This window comes from Pezoporus occidentalis, unplaced genomic scaffold (genome assembly GCF_034315485.1).
Source record: "Pezoporus occidentalis ecotype Australia unplaced genomic scaffold, CSIRO_AGI_Poc_V1 ctg87, whole genome shotgun sequence".
Classification (NCBI taxonomy): Eukaryota; Metazoa; Chordata; class Aves; order Psittaciformes; family Psittacidae; genus Pezoporus; species Pezoporus occidentalis.
The window spans coordinates 2,737,031-2,752,564 of NW_026916231.1; the positions used below are offsets into that span (position 1 = coordinate 2,737,031).

Genomic DNA, 15,534 nt, shown 5'->3' on the forward strand with positions numbered 1-15,534 from the left:
ATAATAATGATAACAATATTAACAATAGTAATAAATAGGAAACAACAAAAAGACGAGCAATGAAAATTCAAAAAGCACAATAAATTGCTTACCACCACTGATTGATGCCCATCACAGAGAAATAACTCTATCTCAGCTGAAAACAGGATATTTACTAGTAAATATACAAAGCAGAATAACTATTAGAAGGACATAACGGCCTACTAGGACTTTCCTTCCCCCAACACCTAACTGATACGGAATTCTAAAGCAGGTTCTTTAAGAATAATTTTAATACAGCTTTTCCAGAGGAAAGGAAAAATGCCATAAACCTCAGTGTACTCTGTGTAGTGTGTCTGTTTTCAGTTACAGATTTACCCTGCAGCAGAGTCACATATCACTCTATTTCCTTTGTCTATAGATCACTAATGACAAAAGAAAACATGCCATACAGTAGAGTGGCATCTTTGATAGTAAAAAAGCCAGCCAGATTTTGAGGAGTATGAGTAGTTTTACTTTGCTAAAGACAAGAAACCTTTAAATTTTCCCTGGTATGTCATTTTGTGAGTATAATATGGCTATTTGGGTGCCTTTTTTAAAATTAACAGATCTGTAGTTGGATCACCTCAATCTGGAAAAGCTTTGGACTTCAATATTAAAAGCATTCACTTTTGCTGAGTTACTGCAAGAAGATTTACAGATGAAATTTGTCTTTAACATGGGCACCTGTCATTTTCTGACACCCACATTTGTGCAGAGAATCTAAGGTCCCTTGCCTTCATTGGCAAAGGGTTTGATTCAGTAATCTAATGAAAATATTTTCTGAGTGGTAAGGATACTATATCCTTCAAAGCAAATTGGTAGTGAGATGTTAAGTCTGTGGATCTGTAATGGCTTGACAGATATGTTTCCTCTTGTGGTGGTGGGGGGGGGGGGGTAGAGGCTGAAGAGAAAATGGTACTGCCTTGTCCTGTGCTAGGCAGAAAATGTCCTGTATGAGTGAAGCTGTGTTAACACAGAAAGTTGTCCCTATGTTTACTCTCCTAATTAATGACATAACAACTTCTCTGAAGCATGACATGTATGAAAATGTGTGTTTGTGTTCATGCATGTTCATGTTCATACCTGTTTCTTCTGTAAAAGAAGCAGCATTAACTGACAACTGTTCATTAACACAAGACTAAAACTTTTCACAAATATTTAGTCATATCAACCAAGATGAACTTTTCTGTGACAGTTTTCACTGAATATATACAGTAAACAGCATAGTTGTCTTATTTCAGCCTTTAGGATGCATCAGTTAACTGAAGTAGTCACAAGAGGGTCATACATGTGCAGTTTTCCATATTTTAAAATGGAAAAGATCACATCCAAAATAAGAAACAGTATCACATCATAAATTCATAACCAGACACACCTGGACACTGCTATATGAATGTTACTGCAATGAAAGACAATGCAACTTTAACATTAGTTGGAACCATAGCTTCTAGTTGTTATTGAGGACCCACCACGATGCTGAAAGAGAGGGGAATTTATTTATTAAGTTGTTAACATAAACAGTATTTCTTTTTCCACCTCTTATAAATACCCTAAATAAAATAGCTATAACATGTATAAAGAAACAGCTAATACTACTTTATTTGAAAGCTGCATACCATCAAGGACAAAACATCTCCAGGCAGGGTAAGAATACTTAAAATACTAAGAGAGTTGAGTCTTAATTGGTTGGGGTATGGCTTCAGCACAAGAATTTATATGTCCTTTTGATAACATCCAAAGAAGCATCAGTATGTCATAGGTGCAGCTGCATAGAATTAAGCACTCAGAACCCAGAGAGCAAACCACATAAATCCTCCCTCCTGTTCTGCTGTGTGCCTCAGTATTTAAGCCAAGCACTGTGTTCCCTGGGTGGCTGTGATGTCTTTAATGTCTTTCCTGGTGACATTATTCAGTGCTGGTGTTCTTTTCACACAGCTCTAGGGCTTAAGAGTGTTTTGTCCCAAAAGCAAGATAGACTTGTAAAATGTCATTCCCGTAAAAGAAGATCTGTAATCACCAGATTATAGACAGAGCTGGAGTGAAATACATCTGTACTTCTCCAGAGTCCCTACCCTTTGGCCTTTGGAAATTGAATGTTCTGCAGAGGAACTGCAAGATTTATGGAGAGAGAGGATGGGAGGAAAGGAATTGTGACTCTATGTGAGATGCCCAGTTCCCTCAGTGGAAGGGTGTACTAGGCTCAGTAGGTTTTGCACTACACAGTTTGGGGATTAAATTCATTAACACAGTTGTTTTTGTGAATTCCCATAAATCTGTCAATTTATGCCATTTTCATGAAAAATGTTATTCTTGAAGAATGGTGAGAAGATACTTAAGAATCTACCTGAGTTAGTGCTAAGAAAGCCTACTAGTCTCCGACACATCAGTGTATTAATGAATTTTGGATTAAAAAAAAGCCAGTTGAACAGTTTATTTCATGGATTATAGTGTCAGTAAGTGTTCAACAGTTTTACCCTAGCTTTTCTTCACCAAAAGGTTCTCTAGTGTCCTAAAGCCCAAATCTTACATAAAAACTGTGCACTCACTGAATATGAACTGATTCATGCCACCCTGGTAGATTGGCCTGAAGCAACTTGGTTGGTTAAGATGTGTGTGAGTGATTATAATAGGTTAAGGTTCCTGTTAACTGATGGTAAATTAATTTGCTTTAGCATGATACTGGATCTAACACTGTTGAAGACTCGTCTTCCTGACTTATTCCTAGCTGCATAAGTGCACATTTATTTATTTTAATTAATTGGTGGAGTAGAGACTTTTGAGTTGTAATCTTTGATTGAATCCGATTCAGATTAGAAGCTTTTCAGTTCTTAGTTACCCAGATGTGTAAAGAGGTGGGGATGTGTCAGAGCTAGAGTAAATTTGTTTTTAAAATAGAGCCTATGTATTAGTCGCAGAAGGGTTTTTCCCCCTGATTTTACAATGGTACCACTTTACAGTGTCTAAAATTCTTTCATAAAGCATACTTGTAGGATTGCAGCCATTGTTTTTTACATCAAGATCATTTTCTGTCTTTCAAATACAATTTGTATAGATCAGACATGGGAAGTCCTTTCCATGAAACAAAATTTCAAACCTTTGAGCAGATTTCTAAATTATAGGTAATCTATAGAGCTGTAGAAAAAGCACTGAATGCCATACTCCCCACTGCCCCCCCAGCAAGGAGTGCACAGTGAGAAATGCTGTTACTATGGCAACTGTGCTGCAGACTGAAATCCTCTTAGCAGGCAGAGTCGATGCTTTAATGAGCATTTGGAGTCCAATTTCAGGTACTCATATCTTTTTAGGCATTTAAAAATTATGTTTACATTTCATTTTATATTAATTGTACTTTAGCTGTGAGTGAACCACCCCTGGAACATTCCTGGGTCATGTGCACTTTAGCTCTTGGACACCAAGAAGTTAGGGAAAAAACTGCATTGTTTCCTTCAGATGAGTTTGTCTTAAATCCAGCAGTCTCCCAGTAAGACAGAAGATTTTAATAGATTCTTGGTTCATTAAATGCAATCTCCTGATACTGTGGGAATCCCTGGCATATAATTGTGTGTCCAGATCAGGCTCTTGAGGTCTGAAAATGTGTTGGCTGCTTTCTTTCAAGGTGAAACCCCAGGTACAGAACTATGTAATATTGTCTTTTTTTTTTCCTGCTAGGTGGGATTTTATTATTTTAAATGTATTCTGTGCTCAGACATAGGGAAATAAGGGTTTCGTTGTAATAGATTTGTGTTCCCTAACAAAAATTTGCTGTTCTCCCAGTGTAAATATGGGACTGATGCTTGCTTTGCTTCATCCTGCTTATTGGTTTGTATTAGAAACAATAATTCATAATATTTTAATACCTTGCTGTTTCAATTTTTTTTTTCTTTAAACACAGCAGGAAGCATAGGTAATTAATAGGTTAGTAAATTATTAGTAATTAAGGATCCCTTCAATCAATGTAAGTAACAAGTTGATGAAATCATCAGCATTTTTCTGCCTGAAAATCTTAAACAGGGTCTATTTTACTATTCACAAATACTATTGTTTAGGTATTTTCTTAAATAGTATATGCTAGCATAACTTTGCACTGTATAAAATGAAGCATTGTGAGTCTCATTCTTGCTGATGCACTTTACATTTCTATGCTTAAAATAAAAACATTTGGAGTTCCTCTCTCCTCCATACTTCACCAAAGATGATGTGACTAAGAGTGATATTACGCAGTAGTTCTGCATAGAGAACACACTAACATAGCAGGATTCTTCACATGGAACAAACAAAATAATGTGAAATATTGGTATTTACCAGGGACTAGCATTGTTGTCATGATCTCTGGAGTTTCCAAGAAGTCCACGTTACTTCTTTGGAATGTCTTGCTGTAATTCATTTGAAGGTGGCTAAATAATTGTAAAAAATAAGAATATATCAGTTTTTTTTAAAAGGGCAATTTTTTTTTTTCAATGAGCATTAGAAATTTTACAATTAATGCTGTATCAGAAATACTGTGCTTCAAAACTTTGGCAATGATGATAGTAGGAGAGGAGACCAGATAAACTGTGAAGTGCTTTCATGTTTTATTAAACACAGGTTAACTTCTGTGCGGTTAACTGCCACTCTGAGGCACTGGGTAACTGGCTGTGAGCCAGTGTAGTGTTGACATGTGTTACTAGTTTTATTGAGTCTTAGTGAAAGTAAAACTTTGAACTGGGGTTTTGTTCAAAAGGAAAGCAACTAAGCTTCAAGAGACTTCTTCCTTCAGAATGGTTTCTGTCTACAGGTTTAGGATAGTAGGGTTTGTTTGTTTTTTTTTTTTAACAGTAAATTTACTTAAGGAATATCTTTTTGTCTCAATTTCTCAGCTGTTTGCCTCTGCAGGCTAGAATTTGCCTGGTAGGACATTTAATCACTACAACTTCCATTCAAATTAGCTTTGTCTTTCTGACATTTTTCTTTACGTATGTTAGGATATTTAAGTCTTTAGCAACCAAAATATTGTTCTGAAGTATTGTGGTATATTTAGCAAGATATCACTTAGCCGTATTTAAAGTAATTTTTATTCAGTCTTTCTACATGATTGCTTTCTAATCTTCAAAACTGTATTACAAAACCAAATCAAATCAAACTCCCAAAACTTACCTATTCCAGGCATTGCTGTTCTCCCAGAACTCATAAACAATGAAGCGGGAATCACTTGGAAGCTTCTGTATGGAAACACTAAGAATTGTAGAGTAGAAATTGTAAAATTTAAAGAAACATGGCAAAGTTATTGGATATACTTATCTTATTCCAAACTGCTTAAGAGTAGCACCAAATGCAGTGGTTTTGGGGAAAAAAAAAAAAAGCTAAAAAAACCAAAAGCTAACCCAAATAAGAAATGTAAAAAATAAAATAAGTGATTACACACTGCAAATTATGAGCTTTTTTTTTTTTTTCTAATAAATGTCTTGAAATATCTTCATGGCTTTTTTTTTTTTTTTAATAAACATTTTATTTTACTGCACTTATGATGGACCCATTTATGAAACTCCTTTTTTATATTGCTCCAGAAGTGTAATTTATCTGAAGAACTGCTAATCAGTAATACAGAACATTAATCAAACAACTGTGGTTCAGAGAAAATCGGCCAATACAGCATATCATAGAATCACAAAATCACAGAATGGTTAGGGTTGGAAAAGACCTTAAGATCATCTAGTTCCAAGCCCCTGCCATGGGTAGAGATGCCACTGAAACTGATGTTTAGATGTGTAGCGTAGAAAGTATATATACGTATTTCTCGGAATGCCAAGTGTGAGGCTGCCGATCTTACTACTGATGTCCTTAAAAACTGGACTCAAATTATATTTCACTCTGTGAGAAGCAAAAATTGGTACGATTTATTGTCTTTCTCCTGTTGTATATGAAAACACATTGTAAATTAGCAAAAATACCAAGAACTGTTGGAAAAAAAGTCATATGCAGCTACAGTAAAACTCAACCAGTAGGTGGCTCTACAGACTTACCAAATGCCGGTAAACCTGGGAAAGAAAATCATTTTTTGCCGTCATTTGTTAAGTTGCCTTCTTAAGTCATGTAAGCTCTCTCCCCTGACAGGGTTGCTGGATGTTCGTTTTTGGAGGAGGGCTGGGCAGCTTCTCATCTTTGTTTTTTCCCCGTTTTTGGTCCAGAAGAGAGTTTTATTTTCACAGAATCATAGAATGGTTTGGGTTGGAAGGGACCTTTAAAGCTCATCCAGTTCCAACCCCCCTGCCATAGGCAGGGACACCTTCCACTAGACCAGGCTGCTCAAAGCTGCATCCAGCCTGGCCTTGAACACTGCCAGGGATGGGGCAGCCACAGCTCCTCTGGGCAACCTGTGCCAGTGCTTCACCACTGCAAATAGGTCACTCTTTTCTTCTTCCAGCTAATTTTACTTTTTCTGGTCTGGGTGAACACTACTGATACAGTCCTAAGTGTGACAATCAAATAACCACAAGGCTCACAAATTACGAATGTGACAGTCAGCTTTGGAAGCCTTTGAAGATGTAGGAAGATCCTGTATTGTGTACACATTATGAAAGTATTTCTTACAGAATGTTCTGTAGTGTGTAAAATAGCATCTTTCTCCAGCATGTTCAATTAAGAAATTCAGTACACTACTGAGTCATTAAAATTTATTAATACAGCTCTAATGTTTTCTTTAATTCTAAAAGGAGCAAAACAGAAATACCCCGATTAGTGGAAAAATCTTTTTAGTTTTTCCCATTATTATGAATGAAAATTTAAAAATTGTAGCTTAAAGGGAAGATTCTGAAAGATTCTGAAAGCTTCCAAGCAGAGAACTGGCAAACAAGGTGGTAAGTTGTTCACTTGCCAAGTGAGCGCAAATGAAGGATGGCAAGTGAGTTTTCCAATATAGCATGTCAGCCTACGGATCTTGCAGAAGCCATGAATTGATGACCTGCAGAGCTGAGAAGCCATAGAAGACTAGCATCTTTGAGATAGTCTATGTTGACATTTTGGGATACTACTTAGCCTGCACATACACTTTGACATTTCTTTGTGGTTTTAGTTGTCTTTGAAAAGCTCTGCCTTACACACATGCCACAAGCACACGTTACAAGTTCTCTCTTCATAAATAATCCAGCTCCACTTAAAAGGTATTCAAGAAATTAGGCTGCATTCCTTCCTTCAGCCCAAGCAAAATAATGTTGTACTTACTGCAAGCAGCCACCCTGAGCAGAAGCGGATTCTACATACTGCTTCAGAGCAAGCCAAAATTCCTCAATTTCTTCTTCTATCACAGACATTTGACGTTGGACAATCATTATGTGCTGATACAAGAACACAACATTATTACTGTCATATCATCTTGAGTTCCTTGTGCTTTAAACTCATAAAAGTCTACCATAAAACAATAAAAAACACAGTTTGCAGTCTCTGTTTCAGTGCTCTGGAGTGGAGAAGTATAAATGCTCGTATGTGGCTTTCACGTCTGGGCAAGGTGAGGCACAGAATGGGAACACCCAAATGAGTGTCCACTTTAGAGAAAACAAGAGTTGTCTGAACACTGGATGAGAGAGTAACTATATGAAGCAAATGTTGATCTTTGAAATGTTCAGTAATAAAGTCAGCATGTTTCCTTGGATGAATCTGGATGCAGCCAGGTGTGAGGTTTGATGTAAGAGTGTATTCCGACGGTCTGCACTGGATGCAGTGTTACTTTCATTGAGGTGCTCTTATAGTCTTTTACCTTTTAGAGCTATGACTCACACGTGAATGAGATGCCTAAGGTAGCCCATGTTAAATGATGAACAGAGATTTCCTGTCTAGCAATACTGTAGAATATAATTTAAAAAAAAAAAAAATTAAATTCCTGTGATGAAAGAAGGAATTTGATGGATCACCTCTTCTGGTTATTTTTTCATGTGTATTTGATTCCCATTTTGCTAGGTCCAAAGCCTTGAATGTAAGAATGCTAGTGTATCAGAAAAAATGAGCTTGATCTTGGGACATAATCTTACTTAACAGTAAGTTTATTGTTGGTTATGATTTTGGTTTTGTAAGTTGCAATACTGAGTATTGCTTAGTACTAGATGATCTTCCATCTTTCCTGATAAGGTTTCCTGTAGCAGTTTTGGAAAGGAGGGAGGGAGGAAGGAAGGGGAGAAGGCCATACAACAGTGATTTAAAGCATGCATTCAGCATTAGGTGATTTGGAGCAGAGAAGCTATCACTGCTTAAACATTGCTGCCAGGTTGGTAAATCTTATTAATGGTACCTCTTCCTCCTTATGTGAGTTGAGGTTTTGGCTACTGCACCCTTTGAAAATGATCCAAAAATTAATATAAAAGTTTTGCCCACATATTCTTTTGTTACCTCTTGCATGATGTATCCTGCTAACTAAAATGGTTCCTTACTGTTGGAAAAAGTGAGGATGGTGATTTTTTAAATTAGTTTTCAACAAAAGAGATCAGGTGTTGTTGTTTCAATACCTGGCATGCAAAAGCAAATGTCAAAATCATTATCTTGAAAAGCACTTACAGATCTTGCATTTTCTTCCAGAACCTCCTCTTCAAATGGCTCAAGCTTTAGGTCCTTTGAGGCAGTTGAAAATAAAATAGAAATATACAAGGCAATACTACATCTGTAGTCTGCTCTTACCTTTTAAACAAACTATTCCAATAGCTAGATTCTGTTTAATCTCCAGAAGTTATAATTAAATCCCTTCTTTATTAGCTGTAAGTCAAATAGAAGTATTGTTTGCAATATCTTGCACGCTTCAGTGGTTAAATCCAACCTAAGCCGTTTGTACAGTTTTATTTATAATACTGATCAGGTGATATTTCATTTGTAAGAAATCCACTTGTTCACAAATGTGTAAGATAGATACCTTCTGAAATTGTCATGTGGACTATGGAGATGAGCAAGGATAGTGATTTGAATTACAGAATCAACTAGGTTGGAAATGAGCTTTAAGATCATCATGTCCAACCATTACCCCAGCACTGCCAGGACCACCACTAAACCATGTCACTAAGGGCCTCATATACACAGTTTCTGAACACTTCCAGGGACGGTGGTTCCACTACTTCCCTGGGCAGCCTGTTCCAATGCCTGACCACCCTCTCAGTGAAGAGATTTTTCCTAATATCCAGTCTAAACCTCCCCTGGCACAGCTTGATGTCTTATCACTCAAGACTGACCTCCACCTCACTATTACCTCCTTTCAGGTTGTTGTAGAGACCGATAAGGTCCCCCCGAGCCTCCTTTTCTCCAGACTAAAAAACCCCAGTTGCCTCAACCTCATTTGAAATGAACTATCAGCTACCATTCTGCAATCATAAAACTTTACGTAGAGAAGCTTCCCTATGGGGGTTAAAGGTTGCAAGGGACTGTTTTTCATCATTGCTCCAAGTCAGGTTTCTGAACTACTGCACCTGCTTCTGAGGACAGGCAGGGCAGCAGCAAACAGATGCATCTGGGAGGCAGCAGTATGCTTGCTTGGCACACAGGCTGGATGTGCACTTTATGAATTGGTAATTCATGCAAACACTGTCTAGTAACACACACGCAATGAGCATTTACATGCCAGGCACATGCAGTACCCTGAAGCCCAGTGCCATATGGATATTCTGAAAAATATCCATATGCCTGACAAAAAGCAGACTGATTTGCAGTAAGCAGCTGGAGCAAGATGCGCTCTTTGTTAGTGTATTTCACATCCTACTGCACACAATTCTTGTGTGAGAAAGATAAAAACATTCTGCTTCCCACTGGGTGAGGATTGATTAACCTCAAGGAGCAAGTGTTTTGCCAGCACAAATACTGTACTCATGGAAAAGCCAAGAAGAGGTGTGCAGGTAAAACCCAAATGACCAGGGGACCCACACCAGCAGCAGGTGGCAGAGCAAGGCAGGAGTGAAGTTGCAATCACACTACGTCCAGTATAGCTTTACTTCTGTAGAATGTGCATAGAAGGGCATGACATGTGTGATTGAAGGGAAGAAAACCCAGCTTTTAATAGCTCATTTGTCAGTGCAGACACTTCAGGTAAAAACCCTGATGGAAAATGCATATTCCTGTTGCTCTTTTATACTAACAGTGCCTTTTATTTCTAGGGGAAACAAATGGAAAAAGAGAGGGCAGGAATGACTCAAGTTGTACTGGAAAGTCTCTACTAAGATAGCAAGAAAAGTATTCCATTTTTTTTCCAGAAAATATGAACATAGAAAATAAAAAGATATTATTTGAGGGAAAAAAGACAACTTAGGAGACTAATTGATGGTTAAATCATAGAATCATAGAATAGTTAGGGTTGGAAAGGACCTTAAGATCATCTAGATCCAACCCCCCTGCCATGGGCAGGGACACCTTACGCTAAATCATATCACCCAAGGCCTCGTCCAACCTGGTCTTGAACACTGCCAGGGATGGAGCATTCACAACTTCCCTGGGCAACCTATTCCAGTGCCTCACCACCCTAACAGGAAAGAATTTCCTCCTTATATCCAACCTAAACTTCCCCTGTTTAAGTTTTAAGCCATTACCCCTTGTCCTATCACTACAGTCTCTAATGAACAGTCGCTCTCCAGCATCCCTATAGGCCCCCTTCAGATACTGGAAGGCTGCTATGAGGTCTCCATGCAGCCTTCTCTTCTCCAGGCTGAACAGCCCCAGCTTTCTCAGCCTGTCTTCATATGGGAGGTGCTCCAGTCCCCTGATCATCCTCGTAGCCCTTCTCTGGACTTGTTCCAACAGCTCCATGTCCTTTTTATGTTGAGGACACCAGAACTGCACACAATACTCCAGGTGAGGTCTCACAAGAGCAGAGCAGAGGGGCAGGATCACCTCCTTCAACCTGCTGGTCATGTTCCTTTTGATGCAGCCCAGGATACGGTTGGCTTTCTGGGCTGTGAGCGCACACTGAAGCCAGCTCATGTTTATTTTCTCATCAACCAACACCCCCAAGTCCTTCTCCGCAGGGCTGCTCTGAATCTCTTCTCTTCCCAACCTGTAGCTGTGCCTGGGATTGCTCCAACCCAGGTGTAGGACCTTGCACTTGGCATGGTTCAACTTTATGAGACTGCCATCAGCCCACCTCACAAGCGTGTCAAGGTCCCTCTGGATGGCATTCCTTCCCTCCAGCGTATCAACAGAACCACACAGCTTGGTGTCATCGGCAAACTTGCTGAGTGCACACTCAATCCCACTGTCCATGTCAGCAACGAAGATGTTAAACAAGACCGGTCCCAACACCGATCCCTGTAGGACATCACTCGTTACTGGTCTCCAGCTGGACATTGAGCCATTGACCACAGCTCTTTGTGTGTGGCCATCCAGCCAGTTCTTTATCCACTGAGTGATCCATCCATCAAGTTGATGTCGCTCCAATTTAGAGACAAGGATGTCGTGTGGGACAGCGTCGAACGCTTTACACAAGTCCAGGTAGATGACATCAACTGCTCTACCCCTGTCCATCAGTTCTGTAGCCCCATCATAGAAGCCCACTAAATTGGTCAGGCAGGATTTCCCCTTAGTGAAGCCATGCTGGCTGTCACCAAGCACCTTGTTGATTTTCATGTGCCTTAGCATGCCTTCCAGGAGAATCTGCTCCAAGATTTTGCCAGGCACAGAGGTGAGACTGACTGGTCTGTAATTCCCTGGGTCATCCATTTTCCCCTTCTTGAAAATGGGGGTTATATTTCCCCTTTTCCAGTCATCGGGAACTTCACCTGACTGCCATGATTTCTCAAATATGATGGCCAGTGGCTTCGCAACTTCATTTGCCAGCTCCTTCCGCGGATGGATCTCGTCAGGACCCATGGACTTGTGCACATTCAGATTTTTAAGATGGTCTCGAACCAGTTCCTCTCCTACAGTGGGCACAAGGTCTTCATTCTCACAGTCCCTGCATCTGCCTCCCAAGACTTGGGTGGTTTGGTCAGAGCCTTTGCCAGTGAAGACCGAGGCAAAGAAGTCATTCAGAACCTCAGCCTTCTCCAAATCCTGTGTAGCCAGTTCTCCTGAGAGCTTCCTGATGGGGCCTACGTTCTCCCTAGTCTGTTTTTTATTTGCTATGTACTTGTAGAATCCCTTCCTGTTATCTTTAATACCTCTAGCTAAGTTTAATTCTAACTGGGCCTTAGCTTTCCTAACCTGGTCCCTAGCTTCTCGGACAACATCCCTGTACTCTTCCCAGGCCTCCTGTCCTTGCTTCCACTTATTATAAGCCTCTTTTTTCAATTGAATTTTCTTCAGGAGCTCCTTATCCATCCAAGGAGGTCTCCTGGCCCTCCTGCTGCACTTCCTTCTAGTTGGGATGCAACACTCCCAAGCTTGTAGCAGGTGATCCTTGAATATCAACCAACAGTCTTGGGCCCCTCTGCCCTCTAGGGCTGTATTCCATGGAACCTTACTAAGCAGGTTCCTGAAGAGGCCAAAGTCTGCTCTTTTGAAGTCCAGGGCATTGAGCTTGCTGCACGCTCTTCTCACTGTCCTGAGGATCTCGAGTTCGACCATCTCGTGATTGCTGCATCCAAGGCTGCCCTGGAGAGTCACATTTCCAACAAGCCCTTCCCTGTTGGTGAGCACGAGGTCAAGCATGGCACCTCTCCTTGTCAGCTCCTCTATTACTTGCAGAAGGAAGTTGTCTCCTACACAATGAAGGAACCTGCTGGATTGTTTGTGCCGGGCCGTACCGTCCTTCCAACAGATGTCAGGGTGGTTGAAGTCACCCATGAGAACAAGGGCCTGCGAGCATGAAGCTTTTCCTTTCTGTCTATGGAGTGCTTCATCCGCAGGTTCTCCTTGATCAGGCGGTCTGTAACAGATCCCCACAGTAATGTCTCCCATAGCTATATTCCCTTTAACCCTGACCCACAAACTCTCTGTGGACTGCTCACCTGTTCCCAGACAGAGTTCCATACTCTAGACAGAGTTCCATACTCTGAATTCACCTTTGACAGAAGACAGCAGAAGAATTAGACAACACTAAATCCTTCACCAGGTAGTTTTCCAGTAGGAAATACAGATGGATAACTTGCCAGTCCCCTTAAGAAGTTTTAAAAGTCTATGCCCTGCCACTGTTTCCCTTTGGCACTGAGATCCTTTTCAGGCTGAGGTTGAAGATTTTATTGAAGAATTTATCTGTAGCAGATTTGATCATTTTCTAACATCCTTGTTAAACATCCTCAAGTTATATACTACAAAATGGTTGGCTGCTTTCCGTAATGCTTGCAGTGCATTAGTGCTGTATGCCAGGTCTCTTTTTTCAGTCACATTCTTTGAAATGTTAAGTTTCCTTGAACTCCTTTTGGCATCAGTCTGTGTCAGGAGGCAACTGTGGCAGGACAGGGAGCTGCTGTTTCCAAAGCAGAGCTGGGAGTAAAGCTGGACCAAAGGCAGGAGTTGCGTTTCATGATGGACTTTGACATTTCAAAATCCAACTTTGATCTATTCAGAAAAAAACAAGTTGCTACTAAAATGTCATTAATGTGGCAACTGCTGTGTAATTGGTTTCCTCATACAGAAATGACCTCTGGGAGGAAGCTGCTGTGTGCAGGTGGATGGGTATGCCCTGGCCAGAGGCTTATTGGAGTGAGCAGACCGTGAGGAGCTGCTGAGCACAGCAAGGAGCAGAGTGAGCAGCTGACAGAAGTTACAGACAGTGCCACAAGGAACGACCAAATTTCACAGCTGGTTAAGGAGAAATGATGCGAGAGACTGTCAGACCTCAGGGATAACCAAAGGAAGTACTGGCCTTTTGGAGAGCAGCCTTACGTGGCCAAGAGTGCCAGGGGTGACTGCATCAGTCATGCAGCTAATCAGTTATAAAGCTGAGATAACTGAAATACCAAACTTTGATCCCAAAGCGGGACCAAAGGGTAAAAGTAATTCGGAGCAGTTTGTTCATTTGGGAGTGAGGAATGGCAGAGAAAGGTCAGTATGTTCATCTTGCTGAGGCCTGTGCTGGATCACCACCGTTTATTCTGGCTTCTTGTCTAATCCCTCACTTAACTTTTTTTCTGTGTGTATAATCTGCTACTGAACTCAAGCCAGACTAGCAGGCAAGAAGGAGGAGACGCTTGTCTGCCAGGACCCAAGGTCTGAGGCAGTGCCTGGCTAAGGGGCATGGATACAGCCACAAACACTAGGTAGACTTAAAGCCCATGATAATGTTCACAGGGGAACATCCATCCTGCTCAACTGGGAAGAAGGATCAGGCTGTTGCATATTGTTTCTGCAAGTGATGCCTGTCGGAGAGTGCTGGTGAAGGTACCTGTGCTGCTGTGCTTTGACCGGTGTCTTTGGAGTATGTGCACAGCCTCACTGCTGGCGAGCACTGACCTGCATGGAGGAGCAGCATCAGCCCGACTGGGACTGGAGCAGCTCCTGGGTCTGAGAGCAATTCAGCCTAAAACCTTGCCTCTAGTAGACCAGGAGGAAGAAATCCCCTGAGTCCCAAATCCTTGAATACAGGTATTCCTTAGCATCTATCCAACATTAGCTGTCTGTCCTTCAACAGGGACACTTCATGTAGAGAACAACACAGGAATTTAAAACCTTATTTAATACCCTGCTTTCTTCTCCAAAAAGAAAGTCATCACACATAGACATAACCCAAATTTTAAAAGCTAGGGTAGCACTCAATCTCATTGAAAGAGAAAAGAAATAGGTACTTTCTCTACAGACAGATGTTACTCGGGTTTTTACAAGGCCCTGGAAGCCCTGGTTTCATTGGATCAGATGGGTCATTTGTCAGATGCCCAGATGGCTCTGCTTTGGCATGGGAACTGCAGGCAGTCTCTGGGCTCTGGGACCTGGTGCAACCACCTCCCAGGCAGGATGATAAGATTTGCATTAGCTTTTGGTTGAACTGTACTCATTATGAAGAGTGTTCCAACCTTTATAAATCAGTTTTCTCTGGTGGGGAAGGAGGAAACACAACTTTATGTCAAGCTTTAGTGGGAAAGCTTAGAGAGGAAAAGGAAAAAAAAAAGATCCTAAAAAGAGAGGCTTGTCCCATGTTCTCCAAAACAAACATAACTAAGTACAACAGAATCCTCCAGTCGTAATGTGACTATTCAATTCTTGATGAACAGCTGGATCTGTGATGATGGAAAAGGGAAAGGAAAACATAAAAAAACCATGTCATACTCTGATGAAGCAGGAAAGAAGGTGGAAGGAAAAACGTAAGGATATAATGGGTGTTAGCTCTCTTAGGTGATGTTTCACTCACTGATTGGAAAGGCTGTGACTGGGACATGGAAAGCAGTTGTGGTTTAAGGATTTCTTTACTGAGAGACAAACAGGTGAAAAGAAATGCACACCTTCTTTTCCAGCCTGTCAATCAGGTTTTGGAGTCTGTTTATCTGGGTCATCCACTGGCCATTTTCCTCCATCCAACCTTTGGAAAACATAAATAATGAACATTTATCAAATGTTACTCAATACTGGAATACAGCATATTCATTTATTTTATAAAAATGTTTGGCTTAGCTGGCAATTTATTTTGCTTCTTGAAGATCGTGCTGC

The 15,534-nt window shown here is 40.6% G+C and overlaps 1 protein-coding gene across 6 annotated transcripts in view; it reads right to left on the bottom strand.

The window, feature by feature from the left end:
• Positions 1–15,534, bottom strand: part of NECAB1 (N-terminal EF-hand calcium binding protein 1) — a 69,470-nt gene that overhangs the window by 11,526 nt on the left and 42,410 nt on the right. For 4 of the 6 annotated variants that reach the window (XM_062604626.1, XM_062604629.1, XM_062604630.1 and 1 more), the window contains 6 exons: positions 15,330–15,406; positions 8,542–8,595; positions 7,219–7,331; positions 5,155–5,232; positions 4,324–4,415; positions 1,131–1,497 (listed from right to left, as the gene is read on the bottom strand). In XM_062604626.1, coding sequence (XP_062460610.1) covers positions 1,469–1,497; positions 4,324–4,415; positions 5,155–5,232; positions 7,219–7,331; positions 8,542–8,595; positions 15,330–15,406 — 443 coding nt within the window. In that variant the 3' untranslated portion in view covers positions 1,131–1,468. Of the gene's footprint in view, positions 1–1,130; positions 1,498–4,323; positions 4,416–5,154; positions 5,233–7,218; positions 7,332–8,541; positions 8,596–15,329; positions 15,407–15,534 lie in introns of those variants that run through there. The other 2 variants (XM_062604627.1, XM_062604628.1) reach the window with 2 other exon arrangements.